Genomic DNA, 16,821 nt, shown 5'->3' with positions numbered 1-16,821 from the left:
TTGCAAATGCAGTTTTCCCATCCAGCCACAAATAGCACCCACATACATAGGGCTGGAAGTGGAACCTGGAGGAACTGAAACAATGTGATTGTTATAGGTAGTGACCGAGAAGGGCATATTGGAAACAGCTTGGTATTCCCTTAACAAACTGAAAGGCTTTCCTGGTGAGGGATTATTAAGGAATAAATGTCACTCTATCTGACTGTAATTTTTCTGATTGTATTTTCTCATTGTAATTTTTCCTGGATAGCTAATGGATTCAGATGAGGAAACTGAATTTCATTAACTATATATTCTGCAAATTGTTTTAAAAACGTTCTGGGTTGTAGTCAGCTAACTTTTACTCAGAATAGACACAATTTAATGAATGGGCCTACTAGGCCATCGATTTCAATGGGTCTACACTGAGTTAAAGCTGGTTTGAATACAGCCCATTGGTTTTGGATCTTCTAATATTGTAACAGGATTTTCAGTAGGAACTCAGATGGGAGGGGGTCAAAATAAAATCCATCATTCTATTTTACACTGCTGGTGGCATCTGAACATCAGCATTTACTGATCTTAGCAACTTTGCAATATACATCAAACCATAAATCTTTCTTAGGAATCCAAGCCTATTTCTTTGCTGAAACAAAGTCAATGCTGCCCTCTTGTGGCCAATTGCCAGCACAATGCTTTTGCATACGAGTTATCAAATGTGCTATTTTGGTTGCTATGGTTTTTATCATAGACGTTATGCCAGTTGCTTCTTGTTTCCTTTTAGTACTCTAGAAAACCCTTTTCATAAGGTGATGTAGAATATTTCAGACCTCACAGAAACAGAAATTGTCATACCCTTAACGGTATATCCAAAACTTAAAATAGTATTTCTCCACACCCCCACACAATTGCAAAATATTTTCACACATATGCGGATAGGGAACAGACCTCAAATTAGCATCTTGCATGTTATATAAGTATAATTACTTCTTTAAAAATAAAAAAAGATTTTGAAATGGGGGGGGGGGGTCTAACTATTTACAAGGCTGTCCAGACCATGCTGTGCTAATTTAAAAACAAATGTCTTAACTACTGAAGATTTTGTGCTAACCACTGGATTTGGGTGAAAGTTTAATCTTTTTACGCAATCTCATCACACAGGGCTGTTGTGCTTTTCATCTCCCTGGGAAGGTCTGTTTCTTTTCAAAAGACAAATCTTGGAATTAATGCTTTTGAAACAGTAAAATAAAGTATGTCCAAGGGCTTAAGCGGATTTGATTGTGAGAAGCAACTGGGGGGGAGAGAGAAGGGCCTTATACTAGCTGTTTTCATTATTCCTGTGCCTTGGCTTTCAAAGCATTATTACGTGAAACTTTGGCTTTTCCGAATAACACTTCTGTTTGTTTCGTTTGTTTTTTCCTGTAGGTTGTTTGGTGCCAAAGCAAGTGGCAAAACTGCCCCTGCACCAAATACAGAAGGTGCCAAATCCACATCTGCAATGCCCAGCCCTAGTACCACGTTAGCTCGACAAGGCAGCCTGGAATCTCCATCCTCAGGTACAGGTAGCATGGGCAGTGCAGGTGGGCAGAGTGGCAGCAGCAGCCCTCTCTTCAGCAAACCCTCGGACTTGAATACAGATGTTGTAAGTTTAAGTCACTCCTTGGCTTCTAGCCCGGCGTCAGCCCACTCTTTCACGTCAGGCGGTCTCGTGTGGGCTGCAAACCTGAGTAGTTCCTCTGCTGGCAGTAAGGACACACCAAGTTACCAGTCAATGACTAGCCTCCACACAAGCTCTGAATCTATTGACCTCCCTCTCAGCCACCATGGCTCCCTGTCTGGATTGACTACAAGCACTCAAGAGGTTCAGAGCCTGCTCATGAGAACTGGAAGTGTGAGATCTACCCTTTCAGAAAGGTGAGTTTGCCATGGAGAGAAGTATTTCGATAAGGGTCATAACAAATGGAAGCAGCCAGAAGCATGGCTTTCGAAATATATCCTCAAATCAAAACCAACAATGTAAGAGGGTAGGGGAGGAAGGAGAGGAGGGAAAAGTAAAATAACTGGAAATGCTTTTTGACAGTGTCCCTTGTAGCTCTACGGTACTTCCAATGTCTTTATGCTCAGTAGAACAGATGATTCCATTGGGGGCTTTCATCAGAGGCAGTTATAGGGTACTTCAACCGGTGCAGCCACACAGAGTACCATTCTGCAGGCAGCACCGCATCAATGCTGCAGAACAGAGCGGAGCGAATTTTAGTGTTGCACAGGGTGCTGCTGAAATTTGAGAGCCCAAAGCCCACCACTCTTCATATCTGGGACATTTTTTGTTATATTTATTCTGGAGTAATTTAGTTTATACCTGGGAAATTACCATCAGTTCCTATGGGTATGTAAGGTTACAAATACTTGCAGCTCCAAACAAACAAACAAACAAACAAACAAACAAACAAACACCTTCAATATTTATTTGACAGGGGAAATGGATGTGCTCAAGAAGCAAATTCTAGCATATATAAGCTAGCCAGGGCTTCTGTGTTTCGTTATGTATTCTACTGAAAGAAGTGGAAAGCTCCAGTATTTGGATGCACATACTAATGAACATCTGATGAGCAGTGTGAGGCTCCTAAAACCGAAATATATTTAAGACAATGCATGGACTTTCTATGGGCATCTGATGCAATTGAACAAATAAATGGAAAATGTGACAGGTTGTGCACCTCTCTAGTTGTGGCCATTCAAGGGACCCAGGAGTCTTGGACCAACATCCATATCTCATCCTCCAAACTAAACTACGTCCTCTATATAAGTGGGTTTCTAAATTGTAGTACGGGTTAGGCAAAATAAGTAAATCATGGTTCTGTCAGTTTGATGCAGCACATCATTATAATATCCTGATACGTGCTTGTTTTTTATTTGGATATTATGTAAATTGGAGTTTGGTAAGTAGTTTATCCTATGGAATGTGTAAGAAAACCTGAAATCTTAACATTATATTTGTAAAATCAGTGACTGTTTTTTGTTTTGTTTTGAATAATACATGGATTTAAATGGCTCTGCCATTGCTGGTGTTTTTCATGTATTATTCAACTGTTTTCCAACTCTTGAGTTTTTGTTTATTTTAATGGCTGTTTAAAATACAAGGAAGAGTCATGGTCACACTGAAACACCCCTCCCCATCAACATGTACATAATAGTCTGAACATCTTTGTGATCCATATGTCTTGTTTTCTAGTCTATAGATCACAGGATTCATCGCTATGTGCATAGGCTGATGTTCATGTAACCAGTATGAGCCTATGGCTGCTTTTGCAATATCCCCTGTGTGCAGATCCAAAGAACGTCTGTACAAGGCCCTTCAAATATAATGATTATAGATCTGTCTTATGAGGCTTGGCAAATGAGTGACTCATCCATCACCATTCTTGTAATTACAGTCTCTCCACAGCTACATACAGAACAGTATCAGAAACCGAAGTGAAAGTGGTTTTCTTTGAGACACAGATTGTTTTCTACCAATCATTCTTAGTTGATATATTGTAATGGTTCTAGGGGGTTGCTCATGCGTAAGTTGCTGCCACTATTGGCTTGGTTGCCTGGTCAAACCCTTTCTGTCTGGACAGCCCTTCACTTCGTGGCTGTCTCAGTCGCTGGCAGAATCCGTCAGTGGGCGTTTCTTAAACTTCTTCCAGCAAAAAAGTTCTTTGACGCCAAGTCTCCTCCTACTCTCCCTGCGCGGAAGTCTTCTACGCAGGGAGGGTGTGGGCAGCGGAGTACCCGTGCTCTTTCCACTAGTCTCCGGTGAAGAGTCCTGGAGCCTTTTCTCCGATTCCCCCATCTGCCCCCCTTCTCTCCTGGTGTTACGTTGATTTCCTTCCCCAGCAGATGGGCTGCCTCTCTCCCTGCTGGGACCCTCTCCAGCATAGCTCTGGAGCCTTCCCTCCGCCTCTGGCTCTGATGGCAGTTCCCTGACATATATATTAAAAGGTTTTAAGATATACTTGCAATAAAAGATTCCCCTTTTGGTTTGGGTGAGGTTTGGAGAACCCCCTGAACAGCAAGCAGTAGGAGGAGAAGGGGATCATTCAAGCTGGCACCCATTGATATTAATGATTGGTTGGGATCTCAGTCAAGCCCTAAAAAATGATGCTGACAGCCACACCAAAACATTGCTAGTAGTTCTTCAAGCAACTTTTCACACCTTTTGAAGTCTCGTGTTTCAACCCCAAAATGTTTGAATGGGGAAATTTGATACAGCAGTAAAAAAATGTCCTTAAATAACATTTCCCTCCCCTCCTTACTGCATATCCGCATATAGTGTTCTGCACTATCACAATACAGAGAGAGATAAGAAAAGAGAGGTAAGGAAATTTATCCTCATGCTACAGAGTGGGTTCCCTTTCCTCAGCTGATGGGTCAAGCCAGATGCATGGCCAGAGAATACCTTGGACAGGCTCTGTCTCCTGTGTTTGGATTGAGATGGATTTCCTTATCTTTCAGTTCTATTGAAATCATTTGGGACTTACAAGTCATAGGTAACTTGCCCCATTGATTTCAATGGGACTGAAATGCTACAAATTTTGTCTGGAAATTCAGTTTAGATACTTTATTCAACAGTGATTCCCTTTTGATACAGTGCCATGATAGAGTCCCAGCCTTTTCTGCATATATCCATGTTTTTAATAATAATAATAATAATAATAATAATAATAATAATAATGATGTACTTGAACCAGGCACAATATGTTCCCCAGTTGTTCTTGTGAAATGAGTTTTTCACTTAACCTTTGAAAACCTGCCCAGAATGACTGGGGTAACCCAGTTGGGTGGGCTGAATATAAGTTGTTAATAATAATAATAATAATAATAATAATAATAATAATAATAATAATATTCCCTGGTGATGCTAGACTTCACTTTATGGAAGACAACCAAACTGAAACCCAATAAATCTCCTGACCTTGTTGCCCACATGATCCTTCCTAGGACTCTTATGCTCAAATTCCATAATAACTAAGGCTGGAATGGGAATAAGATTAAGCTAATTCTCAAATCAATATGTATTTTCTTTACAAAAGTATGGCATTTTTTTTCCTTTTGAGGAAAAAAAATAGCAATATATTACTTGCACTGATGATTTTGAGTGTTGCATAAAAGGTACCTTTCAAAGAATACATTTAAATAACTCTGAATGCCTTTTTTGTGATACAACACTTTAGAATTTATAATTTTGAAGTGCTCTTTTTACTGTATGTCCTTAGGGGTTTTCTTTGTTTTAACAGCATGCAACTTGACAGAAATACACTACCCAAAAAGGGATTAAGGTATACGATGTTTTATTCAGCATGGCTGCTGTTTCTCTGTTGTTCCGTAACTTTTTCCTATAATATTTCATCCTTTTCTTGTCACTGTGTATCCTGTTTCTCCTGTTAAACAACTAATATGAAATCAATTTACAATAAGAACCCCCCCCCCTTTTTAACGTTCTTTCACTTTCACTCTGGCAGTATGTGAAATGTTGAAATAGTGTGCAGGTAGTGCCCTCAACAAGTGTGAAATAACATTTTTTAAAAACCTCTCTTCTACCTCTGTTTAGAAATTATTCCCTCAAAATAAACCAGATGTTTCAGTGCAACCTTCAAATTTGGAATTCCCAAATTAGCTCAAACATAAGTTCAGCAACTCTGTTGTTTCCCCCCCTGCCTCCTTGACTTGTTCCTTGCCCTCTGTCCAATAGGAATTAATTCCTCTAAAACTTTCCCACTTATTCAGATCAGAGTAATCATATTTCCCCCCCAGAAAAAAACATGTCAATCAATGAACTGCAGCAAGCTTCCTTTGCTTCCAGCTTTAATCACACACTCAGAAGGCTAGGACCATTGGTTAAGCGTCTGGAGTTGTCACCGTTGGTATTTTCTACGCAGGAACAATATATGACTTCTTCTGTTGCACTTGAGTTGTAGCACATTGGGGTGCCAACCCTCAATTTGTGTCCGCCAGGGGCTTTGAAAAGGAAAAATCTGAAGAACCTGTCTGCTCATCAAAAAGAATGCACTGGGTAGTAATCTTGACTACACTGCAGATGGCAGAGCATTTTAATGTGTCTCCTGGAATCAAATGTAGATGGTGTTTATTCAGTCAGCAGTTCTCTTCCTTGCACGCCATCCTGTAGAATCTGAGACATTACCATAAGAGCCAGGGAGGGAAAATAAATCCGAACAACCATTTCCCATATGAAGGCTTTCTGGAGGCTTTCTGAAATATAGTGGCATGCAATCCTGAAGTTAATGTGGGAACCCCACCCCTTGTGCCCGTTTCAGGCATTGTTCTAAGAGTTTCACCAAAGTTTTGCAGCCTAGCAATGCAGTCCTGTTTGTACAAATGTAGGACTCTCATTGTGGCAACAGCAGAAAGCTCCCAGTGCACTCCAGGAGGAGGAACTGCAACAGCCAACAATGATAGGCTTGTCCGGATGGGGGTGGGGGTGACGTTTTTGATCCCACTGGAACTACGTACAGTAATATATAGGTTTGCAAGAAATTTGGCTGAACGAAGCCTGCTTGTACAATGACAAAGAAAGTGCACACTCTTGAATTGAAATCCGAACTATCTGAAATGCCTGCACAGGCTAACTTGCCATGTTAATCCATTCAAGAATTTGCTTTTCTCAGTCCCTGCCGCAAAGTTTGGCCAGTGGGCTGCAGTGTGTGTGCTGCTGGTGCAGTTACATTTTTTGTATTTGGCAGCAGCACCCAAAAGTTTGTGAGAGGTTGGGTTTCCAAAGTTTTTTCTTTCTGCAAACGCATTTCTTTAAAAGTGAGTATTTTCCCCACCCAAATCCCTTAAATCTTATCAATTTGGGGGTAGGGCATAGCATCAAGGATCGACCCTTCTGAGAGACAAACACTGTATTTTGTCCCTTCAGATGTCACTAACAAAAATGCATTTCTTTCACAGCTGCTCTTCAGTTTTCTTCTACTTTCAGCCTACCTGTATACTATGCTTCTGTAGCTTGTATAATGTAGGAACTGGACACCCGTCTCTCCTCACTACTAAGCTCTCATTTTCCAACCTTGTTGATATGCTTGAAATTAAGTTTTTGCTTTATCTTTTTTTTATGTGTTAGAGTTGTTGTTGTTGTTCTTTTTTTAAAAAAAATTATAATAAGGCTTAGCTGTTTCCTTTGTATGTCTTCCCATCACATGCCAATATGTATTGCTGATTGTTTGTCCGTCTGTTTCTTGGGTGACATGACCCCAAGTCTCCTGTTCAGCATTGACTAAACCAACTGTATGATTATTGCTTGATTCCAAGTCACAAATCTCTTGCTAAGTGCAGTTCATGTGGAATTTTTCAGTGTATCAGTGGTGATGTCTTTCAGGTATACACCATCCTCTCGGCAGGCCAGTCAGGAGGAAGGGAAAGAGTGGCTGCGTTCTCACTCTACTGGAGGGCTGCAAGACACTGGAAGTCAGTCTCCTTTGGTATCTCCTACAGCCATGTCTTCATCTGCAACTGGGAAATACTTTTCCAACTTAGGTAAGAAAAAGAAACTGCTTGCAGTGCTCCATTACTGAGCTGCCTTTATACATCTTAAGCTCTCCCTCACTCTTTTAGAATGCATAACTTCAGCTATCTAAAATTAAGCATGCATTTTTTCCTGCTCTTACCATATCTGAACATATTCCTTGCCTCCCAGTCCATTCTGGGGATCAGTTCCAAGTACTGGTTAACGTCCTGCACAGCTTGGAACCTCAGCATCTAAAGTAGGGGTGGAGAATTAATTGTTTATTTTTTGAGCCCAGTGAACAGATCCTTATCTGTACCAACCCCCCAATGGGCCAACTTTGACTGTTGGGCTGAAAAAAACACCTGTCAAAGAAAATAATTAAAAGTGCATTCTTCTCCTGTATTTTGATGAGCGTTTTTAAGTTCCAAATCTCATTTACTCAGAAGTAAGTTCCATTTATTTCAGTATAATTGTGTGTCAATGCTTAGACTGCAAGTGTAGACAAGGTTAAACCTAGACATAGTAACAGTTTTTCCCTTTGGTAGAAACAAATCTGTGTGTTTCTGTGGTTTAGTTTTCCTCCAGTGTGGTGACCCAGTGCAATGGCTTATTGAAAAAGCTTTCTTCCACCCCTCTAGCATTTCTTTTCTCTGTGGGCCATTTTCCCAGTGTGTTAAAAGACTCTCAGAAAAATACTGCTCCAGACATTTTTATTTTAGACACAGCCAGCAATGCTGGAAACATCTTGCTGTACGCCATTAGTTCAAAATATTTGACCCTAATGTCTGAAGGGGCAGATAAATGCTGTTTTCCTTGGCCCTAGTTCCACACCAGCTAGATGGGTCAAAAATGTTCCCTTTAAGCTTGTTGAAAAACAGCTTTCCAAACCGTGAGAGCAGCATTTGAACCAAGAGGGGGGGTCTGTTACTTCTCTTTTCGATAAAGCCCACACATATGAAAGTTCCCATTTAATATGAGGATTGGTGTGTGTGTGTGTGTGTGTGTGTGTGTGTGTGTGTTTTAGCAGGAGGAAAAAGTTGTTTGAGCAGATACTGGTAATCTTGGCAAAAATATCTCCATACTACAGACTTAGGAAATACCATATTATAATTGTAAATAAATTTGGAATTATTGAAAGCAAAAGCCTTTTTCTATGGGATCTGTTTTAACTCGGTAGGGAGGAGCTTCAGACAAAAATAAGCCAAACATGCTTATGAGAAACCACTGTAAAAGTGTTCCTAATTCATCAAAAAAATAAAAGCACAAATGTTATTTGACAGAGCTTTCTTCCCCCCTGCAGTACAGTAATATGTAATCAAAACTTATGGTATTATTATTATTATTATTTCAGTGAGTCCAACAAACTTATCCCAATTCAAACTCCCTGGGCCCAGTATGATGCGGTCTAACAGCATACCTGCACAAGATTCTTCTTTCGATCTTTATGATGATTCCCAGTTGTGTGGCAGTGCCACATCCTTGGAAGATAGACCACGTGCAATCAGTCATTCTGGGTCATTCAGAGACAGCATGGAAGAAGGTAAGGCTATGTGTGGTATATATAACAGAGGCTGCCTTTTGATGTAGCATGAAACTATGCTTTGTGCCATAGAGTTAACTAGAGTTAAGAAGCCACACCATAGTTTCAGCTTCAGGTGTACAACAGGTTTATTTTACAGATTGATTTCTTTTTTTTTTTTTTATAATAATTTTTATTAATTTCCACACATATAATAAAGAACAATGTAAAACAGTATCACATCATACTCATCGGTTCTTACCCTTCTTTCTTTGACTTCCCCATACCTCCCCATCCCTGCATCCTTGTTTAATAATTCTTTAGCAACCCTTGAGTCCATTATCTTAATTCCCTTTCATAAAAATTTCTTAAGTTTTTTTTGTTTACTGCTGCAATTCTTTACTTCTTACCCCCTGACATCCTAACATTCCTCAATTTTGCAATTATTTTTAAGATATATTTTAAAGTTCTTCCATATTTTACAGATTGATTTCACTGTTCAAAGATAAATGGAAATAAATGCATCCAGCTATACCTATTCTATTTTTGTAATCAAGCCAACACTTGCCAAATTGCATCCTTTTGGGTCTCTTCATGGCCCTCTGCTGGTTTCTTCGTCTTGCAGCCCCCAACTGAGCAAACCAACACTGTTCAGTGTTCCACCCCATTTTCTCTTTTGCAACTCTTTAACCCTCTTCAATTCTGACTTCGCAACTTTAATCCAAAACTAAATAACAGTACCATGTTTTCTAGCTTGACTTCTATACATTCTTCCCTTCCAAACCTTTTAGCTAATCAGGAGAAAGAGTCTTGAGTTTCCTTTTCCCTTAATTGTCAATTTCCTAGAATAAATATTTTATCCGTCAGTGCAAAGCTTACTGGGCAAAACATCTCTTAAACTTTTGACTCTCCTGTGAACAAAGCAGCCCCTTGTACTTTAAATCTTCCTGTGAACTTCTCGTCATCCTATGCACAAAAATGTTTAAAGGCAAAAGCAGCAATTTTACAAACAGGCTGAAAGACTTATTACTTCACACAGGCATAACAGCAAACCACAGTAAGCATAAATTATAATTTGCAAATCAGCTTCAAACTGTGGTTTCACATCCTGGTTTGTTAGCCCAAATAATAATAATAATAATAATAATAATAATAATAATAATAATTTATTTATTATTTATACCCCGCCCATCTGGCTGGGCTTCCCCAGCCACTCTGGGCGGCTTCCAAAAAAATATTAAAATACTTTAATACATCAAACATTAAAAGCTTCCCTCATAGATTGTGAGCAGGCTCGCTTTGAGCAGTCCATTTTGGGACATTGCATATAAATATAGGGAAATTTGTTTGACTGCAAAGATCTGAATTCAAATTCCTGCTCAGGTCACTTGGACCAGACATAGTTCCTCAGCTTTGAACTTTATAGGGTCAGTCAGGGGTTAAAGTAAGATAAGAGAGGGCTACAAATATGATAAAGGTGAATTGTGTTTGAATACGCATGTACATGTTTAGGTGCAGATAAGCAGTAAACCCTGCCACGTAGCCCTGTGGTACCACTACAATATGAATACACTCAGAAACTAGTTGTCGGTGAGGCAGATGTGCTAACAACTCCTCTTTAATATTTAGGCAATTGCAGTTCTTCAATATGCAGAACTTTGTTAAAAACGAAGGCAGCTGCCATATACTATAATTAATACAACATAATATAGCATTCTTACATATATTTAGGCTTATCTGTACTCAAATGAGTATTCATGCAGACTCTTTTTGTCAAGCTCTAAAAACCTCCCATATGCTTTACCTATTCAGATCTCTGCTGGGACAATAATTCACAGCTGTTTATCTTTCTGCCAGGGATGATGATCCATGCCACCCGGGCTGCTAAGCTGTTGAAGCTCTCCCAGGCTTTTGCTTTCATCAGCCTGATTTTCACTTTCCCCACTTTTCTCAAGAGTTGCTGGCTACGTGCCTAGTTAAGCTCTCCCACACTGCCTCACTACACAAAAAGTCAGTGTTTTTCCCCCACCTCCAGTTCACAAGCACTATCTGTCTAGCTATTTTTCTGTCTAGAGCTGGCAGCAGCCCAGGCTTTGCAGATCCCTTTTTTTCTTCTTCTGGCATTTGCTGACTTTATACCATGCATTGTTCCAACAAGCTTAAGCAGGCCTTGGCTAGACATCCTCAGCTAAGGATATCAGCATTGGAAAAGTAAAGGATATTGTGGAACAGGTGTGACTGAACTGTGGGGATGAATAGATCTCTACCGATCTGAAAAAAGGAATGATGTTTTGCATTTTTCTTGACGGAGAAATATGGCAATGTTAGCGTTGGCCCAGCATATCTCTATTACGGTTTTTCTGGGGAGTGCCAAGCAATGTGGTGTTATAATTCTGCCTGAGTGATAGCAGGTAGAGCATTTCAGTATGGATATCAAATTCACATCTATGCTGTTCCGTTAAAGATTACTGGCTGGCTTTAGGGTAGATCATAACTAGGATACGTTAGCTACTAATATCTATCTAAAGTGCTACGTAAGTGTTAAATCATAATAAAAGTAACAGTTCTGTAGTTCCAATAATATTTATTGGAAATTCAGCTTTTAACAGTGAAAATAGGTTAGCCCCATTCAGACATTCTAAATCTTCCCCATTATCTTACACAAATAAATATTTAGAGAATTTTAAGTTAGGATTAAATTATCCTAACCCCAACTCCCAAATCATAGCCCTAATCTGGATTGAGCCCTCTATTACTGTATTTGCTTTTTGAGTCATCCAATCAGTTGGTAGTTGTGTGAAGGATATGCACACACAAACACACACACAGTTACACAGACAGACCAAGATGTACTTTCATTCTAAATCACAGCTTAGAAGTCATCCTTTTCTTTGCCAAAAGGTGATGTTCAGATGACATTTTACTATCAAAGAAGGGTAGCATAATTGTTGTTTGCTACCAAAAAGGCAGTGGACTATTACAATCCAAAGGCAAGTGTTTTTCAGTGGACAAAAACCATTCTAGGTGTTATAGGGACAACCGATGTGTGTGTGTGTGTGTGTGTGTGTGTGTGTGTGTTTCTAAATGGATAACCTCAATAATAGCTTTCTTTTTTTCCCTTTTCAGTTGTTCCTAATTGAAAAGAGATGTTCTGTTGTTGCTCGTGACGGGAAATATCTCCTGTTAATTCATCAATATCTTTGTGATAATGCTCTTGATGTTTCTCTTTTTAGTACACGGGTCTTCGTTATCCCTAGTTTCCAGTACCTCTTCTCTCTACTCCACAGTAAGTTGACAATATATAAAAGACTGTACCTCATGATATCGTGCATACCATGGAAAGCCAGGGGGATTGCTAAGACATTGGTAGGGCAATGAAAATCTCCCACTGCTGTTTGACTTTAACATTTTCTTTATACTTTTCAAAGTACAATGCACAACTGCCTCCTTGCATTAAATTTCATCATCTGTAACATCTTTTGTGTTTTCCCTTTGAAAGCAGAATTGTACAAAATCTGCCAGTGCCAATTGTTGTTGTGTACTGCTCAGTGCCCTCATGCTTAGCCATTCCACCTTGTCCCACCACCATTTTTGAGCACATTAAAAGAGCCGATAGCACTTGGTGGATTGCTTTGGTAGGGACCTGCTGAGGTGAGAAAGATTATTCTGAAATTACAGCATTGCTTTGAGGTTGTAGTTTTGGATTCTGACTTAAGATGATTTTTATGGAACCAGACAGTAGGTGACTTTAATTATTAGACATACTTGAACTTTCAGACAGTGGAAATTTATTATTTTTATGTTGAATTTAGGAAACAAAGTCAACTTCTGGCTAAAGAGAGAGAGAGAGAAGGAAATACTCAATTTATTTAATGTAATACAGGGTACTTAAGTTTGAAAACCTACTGGCCCAGCTAGAGTTTTGATAAGTTATTGAACATAGAGCAAGCTTATCATACATTTTGCAGCACACTGTGAGGTATACTGCTGTTCAAGAAATGCATGACCTAAACCCTCCTTTGGAAAGCAAAGCTACTTGTGTGATACTTTGGATACAGTTTTTGTTGAAAGCATGGCTGCTGCCTCCTTAAGGTACAGAGATGTTTGGAAACAATTGTTCATGAAGTTCATGATGAATCATGGATTGAATTATATTCTCTATGTTGAGGTTGCTTTGGTTATGATAACTTGCCCATGAATGTTCTCATGCCACCAAACAGATCTTTCCAACAACCTCCTCTATCCATTAAAATACCACACTCTATTTTAAAAATTTGTAACAAAGCTTGCAGATTAAAGTCATATATGTACTTATGAACATTTGTATATTGCATATTTAATTTTAGTGCCTAACACTCATAATTTGCATATTATCTCAACTTACATTAACTGCAGCTGTTTTTGAAGAACTGAGCAATGTTCCAAAAATGGACGACTTGGGGAAGGGAGATATAAAATCCAGTTTTAATTTGCATAATGCATAGAGCATATTTGGCACATTTGAGTTTATATGCTTAAGAATTCAGATTTTTAAGGGCACAGAATAATGTTCTTGCCACCTGAACTTGCTTATGATCGAATGCCAAATGCTAACTCCTCTGAACTGGTAGGTGTAAAACACAAATTGTTGTGTATGAACTTCAAGATTCATTGGATTAGTCTGTATTTTTTTTTATCTGTCTATATTTTTGAAACATTTCTATGCTTGCAAATATATTTGCATTAGCAATTTAGACTATAGCCCCAGGTTCAGTCAGCCCATGACCATTGGAGGGAGCCACAGCAGGAAGATATAATAAACCCAGGACAACCTAATGGGATCAAATAGGCCACAACTTTATTGATTACAGGTGTCAGTAGGTTTTGGCATAGCCATTGGGTATGTATCCTCCATTATCCAGTCTGCCTGCTGAATGATTATTTTGCAGGGGCAATCCTGGGTTAAGACGTACCTGAAAACAAGGTGCTACCTTCAAGAGTGCCATATTGAGGGGTGCTGTGGCCCATCATCCCCCATCTCTGGGTATCTGGACAGAAGCACCTCTCCCTGGACCCCTTTAATAGCGTATCCCAATTCCTTAAAGTGAGGAGGGCTTCCAACCTCCTCCTGCCCACTGCCTCCTCCGCACTGTGGAATATACACACACATAAAAACTGTTCTGAAAATGTTTTTATTTTAATGTTTTTAAAAATACAGTGGTACCTCCGGTTGCGGACGGGATCCATTCTGGAGCTCCAGCTGGAGCTCCAGTTCCGCAACTGGAGATGCCTGTTCTGCACACACACGCAGCGCAATAGAGCACTACTGCGCATGTGCGCACGGCAAAACCAGGAAATAAACTTCCAGGTTTTCCGTGTGCATATCCCGAAGGATACGTAACAAGAGGTACCACTGTACATTGCATTTTCCATAAGGCTCACCATTGCCATCTAGTGCCACATTATGTATTGCACTCAAAACTTTTTATTTGCAGCTGTATAGCTGAGTCCTAAGAATCAGCGGCGTAGTGTGGGTTGTCAGCACCCGGGGCAAGGCAAGTACCGTATTTTTTGCACCATAACACTCACTTTTTTCCTCCTAAAAAGTAAGGGGAAATGTCTGTGCGTGTTATGGAGGGAATGCCTATGGGTGGCATGCCTACGGATTTTCCTCCTCTAAAAACTACGTGCGTGTTATGGTCAGGTGCGTGTTATAGAGCGAAAAATATGGTAATTTGCGTCCCCTAACCCGGGGCAAGGCAAGTAATTTGTGCCCCCTAACCCGGGGCAAAGCAAGTAATTTGCGCCCCTAACCCCTAACCTGCCGCCGCTGCCAGCTTCTTCTTGCTGCTGCCTGGGCTGGGGTATTTATGGTAAGGTAGCCACGGCGGCGGCGGCGGGTCCGTGTCAGGTGATCTGAGGCGAGTTGCCGCTGGCGCTGCCGCCCAAACGACGCCGCTTGCACGGAGGAGGAGGAGGGCAGAGAGGCGAGGAAAATGCAACATGGTCCAGCAGCTGCAGCAGCAGCGGCGGTGGCGGGGCTGTGAGGAGGGGCTGCCTGGCACGCCCTCCGCGGCGAGCGCTGAGAGCCGCTGCCTGCCGGACACCTTCAGCCTGGACGCGCGCACAGCTCGTCGGTTCCGCGAGACATGGGGCTCTGCTACAGCCTGCGCCCGAGGCTCTTAGGTGACTCCGGAGGCGGCGAGCGCCCCCCCCCAGAGGTTGCACCCGGTGCGGCCGGCCCCCCTGCACCCCCCACGCTACGCCACTGCTAAGAATCCAAACCAATGCCTTATCTGCCAACAAGTTGTGACAATTTCTATGTGGCATGCAAAATTCCTAGACAAGCCCAATTAGTCTGCAGGCAAATTCCTCCCTGGCCTCTCTGAATACAGTGACAAAATACTTCCATAGCAAGGTTTTAAGCATGGACTGCCTGCTTACTTCCGGGCAAACATGTTGCATAGGCAAGGAGGCTGGGAAATCCAACAATAAATTATGTGGTGAAGCTAGGTGCAGCAGCTCGCATGGCCAGTGAAGGAAGAAGTGATGAATTCCACCAACCACACAGGAACCAGGAGACTGCCTCTGGCTCGGCCATGGCCATGCCAGGCGACAGTCGCCACTTGCTGCCCTGCTTGAATTGCACAGTCAGGTAACCATTACCTTTTAGGACACGTGTTTATGAATCATACACTTAACCACACACCACATCAGCCGATAAGAATGATCATTCTAAGATTTCTGTTGCTTGACCCCTTCTCCCTTTCTCACCATTCGGCATCACTTCTTGTTCAGCGTTTGAGTATCTAGCTGTGATAATGGGAGCTGAAAACCTTTTAGTTAAGGTCAAGGGATGCTTTTGGACTATAAAATCAGTAGTGTGAATTGTAGTTGAAGGACATAATCCCTGTTCAGCGTTTCCCCTCTTTGTTCTCATAGGCTCCTAGGGATAAAACTCATATGATTGTGAAGCCCCTAATCAGGAAATGGTACTTCAGTGGAAATATCAAGCATTTGATTTCAGTGATAGGCAAGAAGACCATAAAGGACAAAATTTCATTCTTCTGTGATATTATACACTGCTCCATGCCTTCTTTCATATCTACAGTTTGAGTTAAAAGTAGCTGTTCCATCTTTTTTAAATAGAAGTCTCCCCACTACTATGTCATGGTGCCCACAAATAAGTTTTTATATGATTTTCTGTGCCTCTGGTCATACTACCGGGATAAGAGGTACAAAATGCTGTGTTACTTTTGATGCAAAAGATGCATTGAATGGACTGTCAGTCTCTTTGCTCTCATTATATCACAGCTGTGTCTGATTAATGCAGACTTGTGTAAAATTTCTTGTTTTACCTTTGATTTTATTCCAAGTGTTATGCTTCAAAGGAAGAGGCCTTTTGAGTCTGTAAACTGGGGTCATGTGGAAATGTGGGTAATTCCTTGGCAGTATCATGGAACTATCCACATTTCTATACCAAAATTTTAGGAGTCTTTGTTTGATGATGCTTCTAAGAACCACCTTATTCTCTATTATTTTTATTTTTGAAATTTCTATATAGTCCTTCAATAGCCCATTCAGTTCAAATCCTAGCACAGGATAATGAACAAATTTTTAAGAAATCTTTCACGTATTAGACAGAGTCAGCAGGACTTAAAGTATCTTCTCAGAAGTCAATCCTGTTATGTTTGATAGAACTTGCTCCCAGGTAAAGGTGTATAAGGTTGTGTCCTAAAACACTAGTAGTAACTTCATTTGCAGACAAAGTTGCATCCATAAATCTGCTTATGATCTTGCTTTCTTCATTCTTACACTATTTCTTTTGCAATTATAT

At 40.5% G+C, this 16,821-nt stretch overlaps 1 protein-coding gene across 9 annotated transcripts in view; it reads left to right on the top strand.

Annotated features, from left to right (window-relative positions):
- NAV3 (neuron navigator 3) overlaps positions 1-16,821 on the top strand; it is a 436,309-nt gene that overhangs the window by 370,144 nt on the left and 49,344 nt on the right. For 8 of the 9 annotated variants that reach the window (XM_079991796.1, XM_079991792.1, XM_079991797.1 and 5 more), the window contains 5 exons: positions 1,405-1,893; positions 5,259-5,300; positions 7,358-7,515; positions 8,838-9,026; positions 12,239-12,291. In XM_079991796.1, the coding sequence (XP_079847922.1) occupies positions 1,405-1,893; positions 5,259-5,300; positions 7,358-7,515; positions 8,838-9,026; positions 12,239-12,291 (931 nt within the window). The remainder of the gene's footprint in view (positions 1-1,404; positions 1,894-5,258; positions 5,301-7,357; positions 7,516-8,837; positions 9,027-12,238; positions 12,292-16,821) is intronic. The other variant, XM_079991795.1, reaches the window with a different exon arrangement.

This window comes from Podarcis cretensis (genome assembly GCF_951804945.1).
Source record: "Podarcis cretensis genome assembly, chromosome: 10".
In the NCBI taxonomy this organism is placed as follows: domain Eukaryota; kingdom Metazoa; phylum Chordata; class Lepidosauria; order Squamata; family Lacertidae; genus Podarcis; species Podarcis cretensis.
This window is presented reverse-complemented; position numbering and strand designations above follow the sequence as displayed.